The sequence below is a fragment of the Strix uralensis genome, chromosome 12, assembly GCF_047716275.1.
Source record: "Strix uralensis isolate ZFMK-TIS-50842 chromosome 12, bStrUra1, whole genome shotgun sequence".
Classification (NCBI taxonomy): Eukaryota; Metazoa; Chordata; class Aves; order Strigiformes; family Strigidae; genus Strix; species Strix uralensis.
In genome coordinates this window covers 3,706,965-3,718,234 of record NC_133983.1, presented here as the reverse complement: position 1 = coordinate 3,718,234, position 11,270 = coordinate 3,706,965, and the positions used below count along the sequence as shown (strand labels likewise).

Here is an 11,270-nt window from a genome sequence, read left to right as displayed (position 1 = left end):
CGCTCGCCGCCGCGGCCTGCGGGTCACGGAGACGCCGCTCCCTGGGCGGGCGGGCGCTGCCCCGTGGAGCACAGGCCTCGACACCCCCCCCTCCCCCCTCCTCATCTACACACCCCGCTCCGCCAGAGCCATGCAGCGGGGCCGTAACCGCCCGGAGGCCGCCGCAGCGAGCCCCTCCGGGAAGGCCGGGCCCGTGCTGCGCCGCCCGGGCCGTGAGGCCCCGCCGGCTCCTCAGGACACTCTGCCCCCGGTTCACTGGGGCGGACGGGGGGGGGGGGGGGGGGGGGCTGTGAGGGACGGACTACGTTTCCCAGCCGCCCCCGCGCGGCGCCCCCGCTGTGCGCAGGCGCCCTGCGGCCGCCCCGCCCCTGCCCCGCCGGCGTCGGGGGTTGCTGGGGCGGCCCAAGATGGCGGCGCGCTGGAGCAGCGAGAATGTGGTGGTGGAGTTCCGCGACGCCCAGGTCGGGGGGGCCGCCGCCGCTGCCGCCGCGGGTTGTCGCTCTGACCGGCCCTGGGGGGGCCGCCCCGGATGGGCCTGGTCGACCCCGTGAGGAGCGGGAGGGGGGCCCGGCCCGGGAGGGCCCCGCGGGGCCTTTCGCCGGCTGTGGACGGGGCTGAGCTGGTCTCAGAGCTGTTTGCGCGGAGATAATGCCGAATTCACGAGGCACTTTATTTAGAATCTTAATTAGATCTTGGATTTTTTTTTTTTTAAAGTATATTGGCAGGCCTAATAGAAGATATTACCACTTCCCACACATCTTTCCTAATTTTTCCTCTGAGACTATTATAGCTACTTTCTCGGCTGCGATATAAATTGTTATTACTCGATTACTAGGAAAAGCGAGTTAGATTTTTTTTTATAAATAGCAGAAGTGTCAGCTTTTGTTTTTGAAGTGGCTGGTTACAGAACTCCCCTCAGAGTTTGCTTACGTGCTTTCTTAGAAGCTGTTCTAAAAAAGTTGGGTTTTTAAGATGTCGACAGTCGCTTAGCAAAGCTGGATATGGTGGGTCAGCTGTGAACTGGGTTTCAGCAGGAAACCCAGAAAGATTAAAAAAAATAGTTCTGGAAACTCTCTCATCTTCTAGTTTACCCTCTTGTGCTGGAGCAATGTCAGCTCTGCATTCGCCATTGCAAATAGGATCATTGAATCCTGGATGCTACATCCACCCTACCCTCTGTAAGCTCACAAAGCTTTTAATTTTTATACCCCAAAAGCTTTGTATCAGTTTTGTTTTCCTCCTGGAATAAATGTTAAAGCAGTCTTGTCTGCTGGTGAAGATTTGCTCTCGGGAAACTGGTAATGAGCTTTGAAGATATGTCTTAGATCACAGATTCAGATTGCATCTGGCTCAGGAGATATGTGGCCTCATGATTTGATTGCTTATTCATAATGATTGGTGTGTGGGAGCCGAGAGGGGAGAGAACAGGTGTTTCCATCCTCTTCTGCAGCAGTTCGTTTCAATCTTGCTGTTGTGCAGGCGTATACCTTAATAGAGAGGTTAACCACTGGTATTTTGGTTGTTTAGGTTTACTCTGGTCTGATCTTTCTAGAGCCATTCAGACCTGCCTGCTGTCTTGTATGAAACCAGAGAGCTTCAGTGGCTGGGGCTGCTAGACTACTGCTTCAAGCTAAACTCAGTTATATATTTGTGCTTGAGCATTTTTTAGGGAGTCTGCATGAATGTTTTTGCAGATGAGAAACTCGAGCTTGAGAAACTGAAACACCTTGGCTGTAATCATCCTGTACCGGGCTTGAGCTCTGCCTGTAGGCCACGCTATCACCAAGATCCCTACCCTGAAACCAGCTTAAATGGAAACGAGTCAAAAGAGTGGGCAGCTGTTGCATTTATAGCCCGTGCATGTCTGCAAGCACTGCAGTTGTCTTCGTTCACCGTGCCAGAGTGTGTCGTGTGAAAACTACAGCACCCAAGCTGTAACACTTCAGAAGATCCCTGGCTAGTTTGGGGCCAGTATTTCTGTACAAGTGACAGAGGCAGCAGTCTCAGCCCTCTTCTGATTTAGACGTGACCTGCAGGCTCTTGTCAGGCTGTCCATGCTATCCAAAGGAGATTAAAGCTCACCATGTCCAACGGTGAAGTAGTACCATTTGTAGCAACTCAGCGTGTAGATGGGAAGTGAGGTACACAAGGAACTGGTATTTCTTGCTGAGAGTTTGCAGCTCTTGAAAACCAGTATAGCCTTGGCAAATTGAGTTTGTCTGTTGCCTTTTGGGTGAAGGGAATGAAGCTGGGTTCAAAACTAATGGAAGTTCAGACATGAAAAGGTGTTTTCCTTGGCTTGCCTAGCAGAAATCAAGTGAAATGCTGAAGTAGACGTTTGAAGTATGAGAAGATGCTGCCTGAGCTGTGGGCTCAGAGCTGGTTTTCAAATGTGCAGTGTTCCCACCATGCTTATTCACATAATTGTTACTCATAAACAGCAACTCTAGCTATCCTGATTGTTGTTTTAGGATAAAAACTGCTTTCAGGCTTGTTTGTTCAGTTTCAACTCCCCCCTTCCGGAAGGTTGTGCTGTGAAGACTGACATATCAATATAGCAAGCACATTAAATGTCAGCTGTTTGTTTTTTTTCCTGTTGCCTAGATAAGCCTGTAGTGTTGTAGGGAACTGTTTATTACCATAAAATGACTTAATTTGTGACCCACCAGAGTAGCAGCCTGACATGTGAAGCTTTTTAGTTCATTCATTACATTTCATTTCATTACATTTTATGATGGTGCCTGGAAAAACAGTTTACCCATGTTCATTATTAAAAACAATTTGTATGAGATCCTGGTGCCAACACCAGAAAAAACAAACTCGTATATGAAATTATCAATCACTTTAAATTGACAGTTTTTTTCTGTCTTGAGCAAAGATGGCCAAAGCTGTATGAGATATGTCAGCTAACTAGCTCTTTGTCACATGAGAAAGTTCTGGTTCGGATAATGGCTTTAGTGATCCTCACTTTAATTCCTCAGATGTGAAATGTGTATCATCTGGGAAAATGTCTTTCTCCCGCTTGCTTTTTTTACAAATTTAGTAACCTATTTTGTTGTTTCACAAGGTACCGTGACATCTAGGAAGCTGAAATTAATTCTTCACCGTTTAGAGATTTTAAAACTAGCTGCTTCTTTACAGCATTAGTTAGTACCAGGAAAACCTTGCCAGAAGACTGTATTTGCTACCTAGGAAAAAGCAATGAAAGCTGATTGTTCCTGGAACAGCAAAAGTGGTGAAGCTCGGCTTTGTTGGGGTGTAGATGTAGGCCTGGCTACAGAACAGGCCTAGCTCTTTGCCATGTGGACTCTTGGTCTCTAGTGAAGAATGAGACTGTGATGCTGTTTTTCCCTTAACTGGGGTACTTCCAAGCAGCGGATGGGGCCCTGGTTGAAAAAAACTAGGGGTTTGTGATGGTTATTCTCCTGTCAAATTTGGCTGAAATGGAGTGGGATTGCCATATTGTCTGTCTGGTTTTGGTGATGCTTATAAGTAGTAGCTGTGGGACATCCTGAAGTCTTGTTACATCCGCGCTGAGCAGAATCCTGAACAGCAGCAGAGACATCCTGAGCCTTCAGAGAGGTAGCTTTGAAGATGACAGCAGTTAGTTTGAAGAATATGGGGCATATTCTGATTTTGTACTCTGAATGCTAAAAACTGCGTTGAAGTCATATCTATGTTTATGGGCCGAACTCTTCAGTTTTCCAAGTAAAATTTTCCTTTAATGTCTTGGCAGTTATACGGAATGATCAGCCAATTCCATTCTGAATGAAAAGAGGGGGAGACAATGTTCAAACAGTCTTCTTTCTTTTGTCTTCTTATGGCATTTAAGTTACCTCTTAGCCTTCTTTACAAGCATTGCCAAAGTAAATTCTGATGCCTCTTAGCCATCTCATTTTTGGAGACCAGCCATACACAAATGGTTGCACTTCTATCTCCCTGTACACACATAATTAAATCTGGCCCTGCAATGAGAAAGCTCCTGAGCAGGAGAAGAGGCTGATTAATACGGATTATTAGAGATTGCTGATTGAAAGGCTGCAACTGTGATTGCCATAGCAGGGAGAAGGGAGCAAGGTCTCAGTGCCTGTAATGGTGGCTGCCAGGTCTTGTCTTCAGTTTACTCTAACAAAGATGTTTTCTGTGCGCTATCCTGCATCCCAAAATCAACCTCTACACCCTGTCACCCATCTGTGCTTCTTCAAGGGGATGTTACTTCTGCTGTCCCTGACAGATATCAGCCTTGACTCTTACCATAGCAGTTTATTCCTTGAAGATGAGCTGGCAGGTTTTCCTGAACTCCTCCCCAAAGCTGTGTGTTTGACTGAGAAGCTGACCTGACAGGTATAATTTAGCTTTGTTCTCTCTTTCTCGTTAACAGGCGACGGCGATGTCGGTGGATTGCCTGGGACAGCGTGCAGTACTCTCAGGGTGAGTGTGACTCCCCATTAGAAACGTATGACAGTCATTCCCACGAGCCAAATCAGCAACCTTCAAGCTGACCTCAATTGAAGGGCTGATGTATTGTTTCAGAAAGGTGCAGCTGAATTCTGTTCAAGGCTTGATGAAGAGGATTCTGGGTCACATTTCGAATGGGATACAGAGTGGAAAGCCAGCAACAACAGCACAATAAAATACTGTGGTGGCTTTCCTTATACATGCTTTCCCAAATCCACTTGTGGGAGGTGGAGCATCATGAAGTACTGTTTGGATTCTGCTTGAATTACAGATTGAATGATTTCCTTAAGACAAAATTTGCCCCAAATATTCCCGTGGTGTACTTGGACAGGGGAGCCAAGCTCTCTGACCTGCTCCTGTGCTGCTTCAGTGCAGGATGATGCTCAACAAGAGCAGTAGGTGCCCTAGACTCCAAGCTGCCAGAACTCCCAGGATCCTTTGATACAACTCAGAGGCCTGCCTGCTTCAATGTAAACCCTTAGTCCAGCAGCCCTGCACAGGAATAACCAGCTTAGCAGCTGGTTTGAGTCTAACTTGATGCCTCTTTCTCCTTACACTACAGTTTCACAGCTTGCTTATTTGGGCCAACAGCAGGCTGGGGACAGCCTGTCTGCCATTCAGCATCAGGTCTGTGGCCCTCTGCTTTTCAAGCTTCTCCTGCATGCTCAGCAGCCCTTCAGGATTTGCCTCCTTTCTTTTAAAGCTGTGTAAGAGCCTCCAAAGGCTCGGCATCTTCACTCTTCAGAGTAGGGAGCCCTGAGGACTTTGGTCTGGAAAGGCAGCAAAGATGTTCTTTTTGTTTCTTCTCTTGGGAAAATTCACAGTGCTCAGAGCAGCTGTATGCTTGCTACACAGCTGACATGTAATGCTGGTGTGGTTAATTATATATGGTTCAATATGTTTTGGTGCTGGTCTTCCATTAGAGTTCAGCTGGCTGACAATTATTTCTCTGTGGTTTATCTGCTTGTAAGATGAATCACACTGTGGAGGGAATGATACCTTGCCTAGCTTTGTGGGGAGTTGACCACATCCAGCAGGATGCATGAGCTCAGGTTTAGCATCATGCAAATATATCTCTGCTGCATTTAGGGTTAGCTCAGGTAAGTAATATAACCGGATCCGTGCAGGGCTGTGTCCACCCACGTTAATGAGCTGCTGCAGCTGAGCTAGCTCTGTGCAGATGTACTTGTGCTGTCTGCGGAACCAAGCCCCCCAAACAGTGTGGTGTGGAAAGATGCAGCCACATAGAATCATCTTATGTTTGTCAGGGCTCATTGACTCTTGCTCAGAGCAACCTCTCCAGACTGAAGCTGGCTCCCGTGAAGCTGTGGCATTGCACTCCCAGCCCTGAGCCACCTCGGCTCTGCTGCTGCAGCATTAGGCCAGCAAAGTGTATTTGGATGTGTCTGCACCATTTCCCAGTGCTTCCTTTTGTATCCTAGTTATCTGGGGTTTTCTGTGGTCTGAACTGCCCATTACATTTGCAGATCCTGTCTAATTTCATGTTTTGTTTTGGGTTTTTTTTAAACAGCCCTTTTTTGAAGTATGTGGTCAAATGTGGCGTTCTCAGGAATAATATTTTCATCTGTCTTGTCAAATGCTTCTCTTCTTTGGTCCTCTAGGCACAAGGCTGTGAGCTCCATGTGAGCTTGGGGTTTTGAGCTCAGTCCTGTGCAATACAGCCCCTTTGTGCCTGTCTTGCAGCCGCCGTTTCCTCTACATAGTCAACCTGGATGCACCAAATGAGGGTCATCGAAAGATCTCCCGACAGAGCAAGTGGGACATTGGGGCAGTGCAGTGGAACCCGCACGACAGCTACGCATACTACTTTGCAGCTTCGGTAAGTTAACTCATTTAAAAGCTGTAACTCATCGTCTTCCCCTGTCTTTGATGGGTGGACTTCAGCAGGCTTGGAAGGTTGTACGGAGCTGGCACAGGCACGCTTCTGCAAATCACGTTGCAAGATCAAGGCCTAACTCTGATTTACTGCCAGTGAGCTATTTGGCTTGACGGCTCTCAGTTATTGGTTGGTCGGTGTTGAATCTAGTTTTGCTTGCTTGTCTTTTATAAAACACCTTGCCAAATAAATCGGGCATCCACATGGTCCTTTTCTGGAAGGAAGTGGGGATATGCTCTTTTCCTAACTTCCATTCTGTTATGAGATTTGTGCACTTACTGAATTTCTTGCTCTGTGCTGCTTTGTTCTCAGCTCCCTGCCCTCCTGGTGGGATGCAGTGCACCAGGCAGTCTGTAAATAGCACGAGTCAATACTGGCTCACCGCTGTAACAGTCTCGGTTTGCAGGTGGGCAGGGACCGAGTCAGCAAGGAGTTCTTATTCAGTGTGTGGAGAAGTAAGTAGGCTGGTCTGAAGAAGCAGTAGTGGCCATCCGAGCCTTGAGTGCAGTTTTTGGCTCTGATTTTTATTCAGTCTATCATGCTCTGTAGCTTGATCTCCCAGAGCTTCTGGGAGTGACGTCTTAGCCATCAACCACAGCGCTGCAGCGACCGGCACTAGCCGGGCGCAGACTGTTCTCATGGCGAGGTGCCTTTGCTGCTGTGTTGCATCTGCTTTTATAGCCTGAGAGTCCTGGAATAGCTGGGCGTGGAGACGTTTCATCTATTTTTTAGAGAAAACACTTAGCTGAAGGTGGTTTCCTAGGATTTTTGTTCCTTTGACTTCCTGGAATGGCTACAATTGAAATTAAAGGCAGTCTTAAAAGTGGACCAGTGTCATCAGTTAGGAGCCTTTGCTTCTTTGCTCTCTGACTTTCCCCAGCCTGTCTCATCGCAGCTCTGGCACATGACTGACATCTCAAAGGTGCCTTCAGCAGCACTCTGCTTCTGAGTGGAGAGTTAGTAAAACTTGCAAAAGGGTGTCCTTCAGTGCCACTTCTGGATACAGTCTGTGAAAATCAAAACCAAGTAAGAAACAGGCTGTGTAGGCTGTGAGTAGAGCAGGCAAACTTCAGACACGTTCTAAAGGCAACATCCAGTGGTTGGTTAATGCTGATCTGAGCAGGACCCTGCTGCAATGGGGAGCTGTGCCCATCTTGCCCATCTGAGCACTCCTGTCTCTCGCTGCCCTGAGCAGACACAAGAAACTCTTGTTCCAGACAGAAACTAGGTGTAGCTGACACCAAACCTCGCTGTTCTTGTGTATAAATTAAGATGCTGAGATGCTCTGGTGATTTAGACATAGTTGCTGGTGCACATCAGGTGAGGAATCCCCAAGATGAGATCAGGCAGTGTTTCCAGTTTGAGTCAGAAACACCTCTTTTCCAGCCATCTCACAGTTAGCTGGCATTTTGGTGCTGATGCGTTACAGCCCCATCCTAGGACAATGTGCTGGGTTTGAATGAGTGGGGAGGGGGCTACAGTGGTGGCCCCTGTGAGAAGCTTCACGAAGCGCCCCCCAGCTCCAAGTTGGACCTGTCTCTGGCCAAGGCCGAGCCGATTAGTGACAGTGGCTGTCCTTCTGCGATAACATATTTAAGAAGGGAAACCTGGGAGGAGGAGTTTGAGTTGCGAGGAGAACATCTGTGCAAACACCAAGGTCGGTGGAAGGAAGGAGAGGTGGGGAAGGTGCACCAGTGCAGAGTATTCTGTGGTGAGATGGCAGGGCCGCCCCCCTGCCACCCACGGGGGTCACCAGAGGAGCAGATGCTGACCTGCAGCCCATGGAGGATCCCACTCCAGAGCAGGTGACTGCGCCTGAAGGCCGGGACTCTGGGGGAAGAAGCCCCTGCTGTTGTAGTTCAGTGCTGGGAGGATTGCAACACGTGGGGGGACGCATGGCGGAGAGCTCAGGAAGATCTGCAGCCTGTGGGAAGGACTCATGTCAGAGAAAGTTTGTGAATGACCGTCTCCCATGAGAGGGGAATCACGCTGGAGCAGGGGAAGAATGCGAGGAGTCCCTGTGTGATCTGTTCTCCCCTGCCCTCCACTGAGGAGAAAGAAGCAGCAGGACTGACCATAACTCTGTCCCCTGCCCCTGCGCCGCTGTGGGGAGGAGGTAGAGATATCAGAAGCAAAGCTGAGCCCAGGAAGAAGGGAGGGGTGAGGGGAAAGTGTTTTTGAGATGTGGTTATACTTCTCACTGTCCTGCTCTGTTAAGTGTTGGTGGCAGTGGTGTTTGAATTAAATTGATGTTCTTTTTCTTCCCCTAATGAACCTGTCTTTTGCCCATGACCGTAATGGGTGAGTCATCTGTCCCTGTCCTTATCGTGATTCCTGAGCCTTTTGCTTTATTTTCTCCTTCCCAGTCCTGAGGGGGAAGGAGGGAATGAGCAGCTGCATGGTGCTCAGTTGTCCTCTGAGCTCAAACCATGACAGACTAGAATTTAATTTGTCTTTTTTTAGAAGTGGAAAGCAGATGTACAGTGTGTGCTCAGGTCTGTGTGTCCCAGGTCAGGTCTGGAGGCAGTGTGGATGTGTTTGAGGGCGATACCTAAGGGGGCAAAGATGCATTTGGAAGGCTAAATCAGCTTGGATTCAGCACTATGAAGATGAGATTTGCTACTTCTGGACTAAAGCTGGCTGTCAGTCCCCTGTAAGTCCACTGCTGAGGTCATCATTTGTTCAGGTATACCATGCAAGTGTTGTAGGCAGCCCTGAGGGTCCTGTCCCTCTGCATCCCGGTGGATGGAAAGGGAGTGTAAAAACGCTGCCATCCTGTTTGCCAGCAGCTTCACCCCGTTTGCAGTGCCAGTAATCAGAAGCAGTGCAGGCAGAGGGCAAGTCTGTCCTTGTGTTTGGTTAAGGGCTTCTTATTTTTTTAGCTTCTTTCCAGAAGAGCTGAAACACGTCCTCTTGCTGTGCTTGGCTGTGTCTGCCCTCTGGCTCAGGCATATTTCTGAGGACTCCTAAGCTGTTGTTTCAGAAATGCCATTGTTTTCCATCCTAGATCCTTGTTACTTCTTTTGTGTGGCCACAAATGCTTGAACAAGAGGGTGATGAAATTGTTGGAAGCATATACTCATACTTATCACAAGCAGCATGTTTTTTTGGAAGATCGTGCTGGGAGGAGCTGTCGTTCTCCCACACCTGGGCAACACATTCCATGTGAGATGCCCCACTAAGAGTCTGAGAAACTTCTGGTGATCCTTATCTTGTAGCATCAACTCTGGAGTCCTGGACAAATCCCGCTGGCTAATTTCACTCTACCCCCTTAAATCTTTTTGTCAATGAGAAACATGCAAAGAGTTTTCCTTGCCCCGAGCTCTTGTGCAGCCCTGCTGTGAGCTATTAGAGAAATGCCATATATTATTGCTGAGCTGGGAGGAGACCTTCCATTTCAGGGAAGGCTGGAGTGCTTCATCTGCCTGCAAGTTTAAATTCTTATGAAGCAGCTTTGGGATAAAAAAAAACCCAAACAAACAAAAACACCACCACAAAAACCTGTCATAAAAACTGTAAAATAAGTCTTTATTCTCTTTTCCCTCATCTACCTGTAAGTTTGAAAACAAGAGGCTAATGAAATAAATTTTTGAAGTCATGTTATTTCTGTTTTTGCAAAATCAATGTGAATTTCCATTCATGGCCCAAGACCCACTGTGCTCGGTGCTGTATATGCACCCAAAAAGGCAATTCCTGCCCCAGAAAGATTAGAGTCGGCCTGGGCTGAAGTGAACCTTGATTGAGGCAGAACGTGAACTTAAAGCACAATAACTAGTTTCAAGTAACTTTGTGTGTGGCTGTATTTGAGGGAGGATTTATTCCTGGAATGAGTGAAGAGGCCCTAAATAATGTTGTCATTGATTCATCTGCTTTGCTCCTGTGGTTTACAGTTAGTGATAAGCACTTAAGGCTTTTCTCCTGGACTGGCAAGGATGGAAGTACCCTTGAGGAGGTGACCTTGACACCATTAGACTGTATTGTTTGTGTTTGGCAATGGGCCTGATTATCCCAGAAGGGAATCGAGGGAGAGTTGAGGAGGACCAGTGGTGATCCATCATCCCCCTCACTGAAAACTCCAGTTGTGAATCTGAACAGACTGGCAGGGTATTCCTGCGGAGAGAATTTGGCTGCCTTTTGCCTGCAGTTACAGCATGTTGTTAGGAAATAAAAGCTCCAAGAGCATCATTTCATGGAAACATTTTGCAATGTGCCTTTTTTCCTCCCATGCTTGTTTATCTCTGATTTTAAGTGGGTGTAATTAAAGTGTAAGCTTTTGAGAGTCCTTGCAGCCTGTAGGGTCATCATTGCTCTCCTGCTTTGGGCAAGGACTTTGCTAATCACAGTGTGACTCATTGGTAACTGAGGTTGTTCACAGTGAAGGGAACCTGGTCCTAACACACATCTTCCTGTCCTACCCTGTTTGCCTGACACTGTCTCCTTTCTTCCATCTAATTTCAGAGCAATCAGCGAGTTGACCTGTATAAGTGGAAGGAAGGTAATGGTGAAGTTTGCACATCACTGCAAGGACACACGCGTGTGATCAGGTGAGGAAGAAGCGATGCTGCCCACTGCTGGGTGGAAAACAATGGTTTGTTTCCTAAAAGCTGAATGTTTTGGTCCTGGCCCCACTCAGGCTCTGCTCTGAGCCTGTTTTTGCTTACTTTTCTGGACCATACTGTCTGACCCTCTGTCCTGCCTTCCCATGTGGAGATGACATCAGATGTGAAGCGGCTCACCCTCTTGTGGCTCCCCCAGTATATCAAATTAGCCTTTGATGGCTCAGAGTGTCATTGCCTTAGGCTGCTGTGCTTGTACTGAACAGCAACTGTCATCTGGGAAACAGATAGCAGCATGTTTGTTAAATTGAATTCCAGCCGTGTGTGTTTGTGATAGCAGCTTAATTAAAGCAGGTAAT

The 11,270-nt window shown here is 47.8% G+C and overlaps 1 protein-coding gene across 6 annotated transcripts in view; it reads left to right on the top strand.

Annotated features, from left to right (window-relative positions):
* The first annotated feature begins 371 nt into the window (after nt 1–371).
* Nucleotides 372–11,270, top strand: part of WDR59 (WD repeat domain 59) — a 50,570-nt gene continuing 39,671 nt past the window's right edge. For all 6 annotated transcript variants that reach the window (XR_012630517.1, XR_012630516.1, XM_074881300.1 and 3 more), the window contains exons 1-4: nt 372–461; nt 4,382–4,431; nt 6,163–6,298; nt 10,814–10,899. Coding sequence is in view for 4 of the 6 variants with exons in the window: in XM_074881300.1 (XP_074737401.1) it covers nt 408–461; nt 4,382–4,431; nt 6,163–6,298; nt 10,814–10,899 (326 nt within the window). In the remaining 2 variants the exon portion in view is untranslated. The remainder of the gene's footprint in view (nt 462–4,381; nt 4,432–6,162; nt 6,299–10,813; nt 10,900–11,270) is intronic.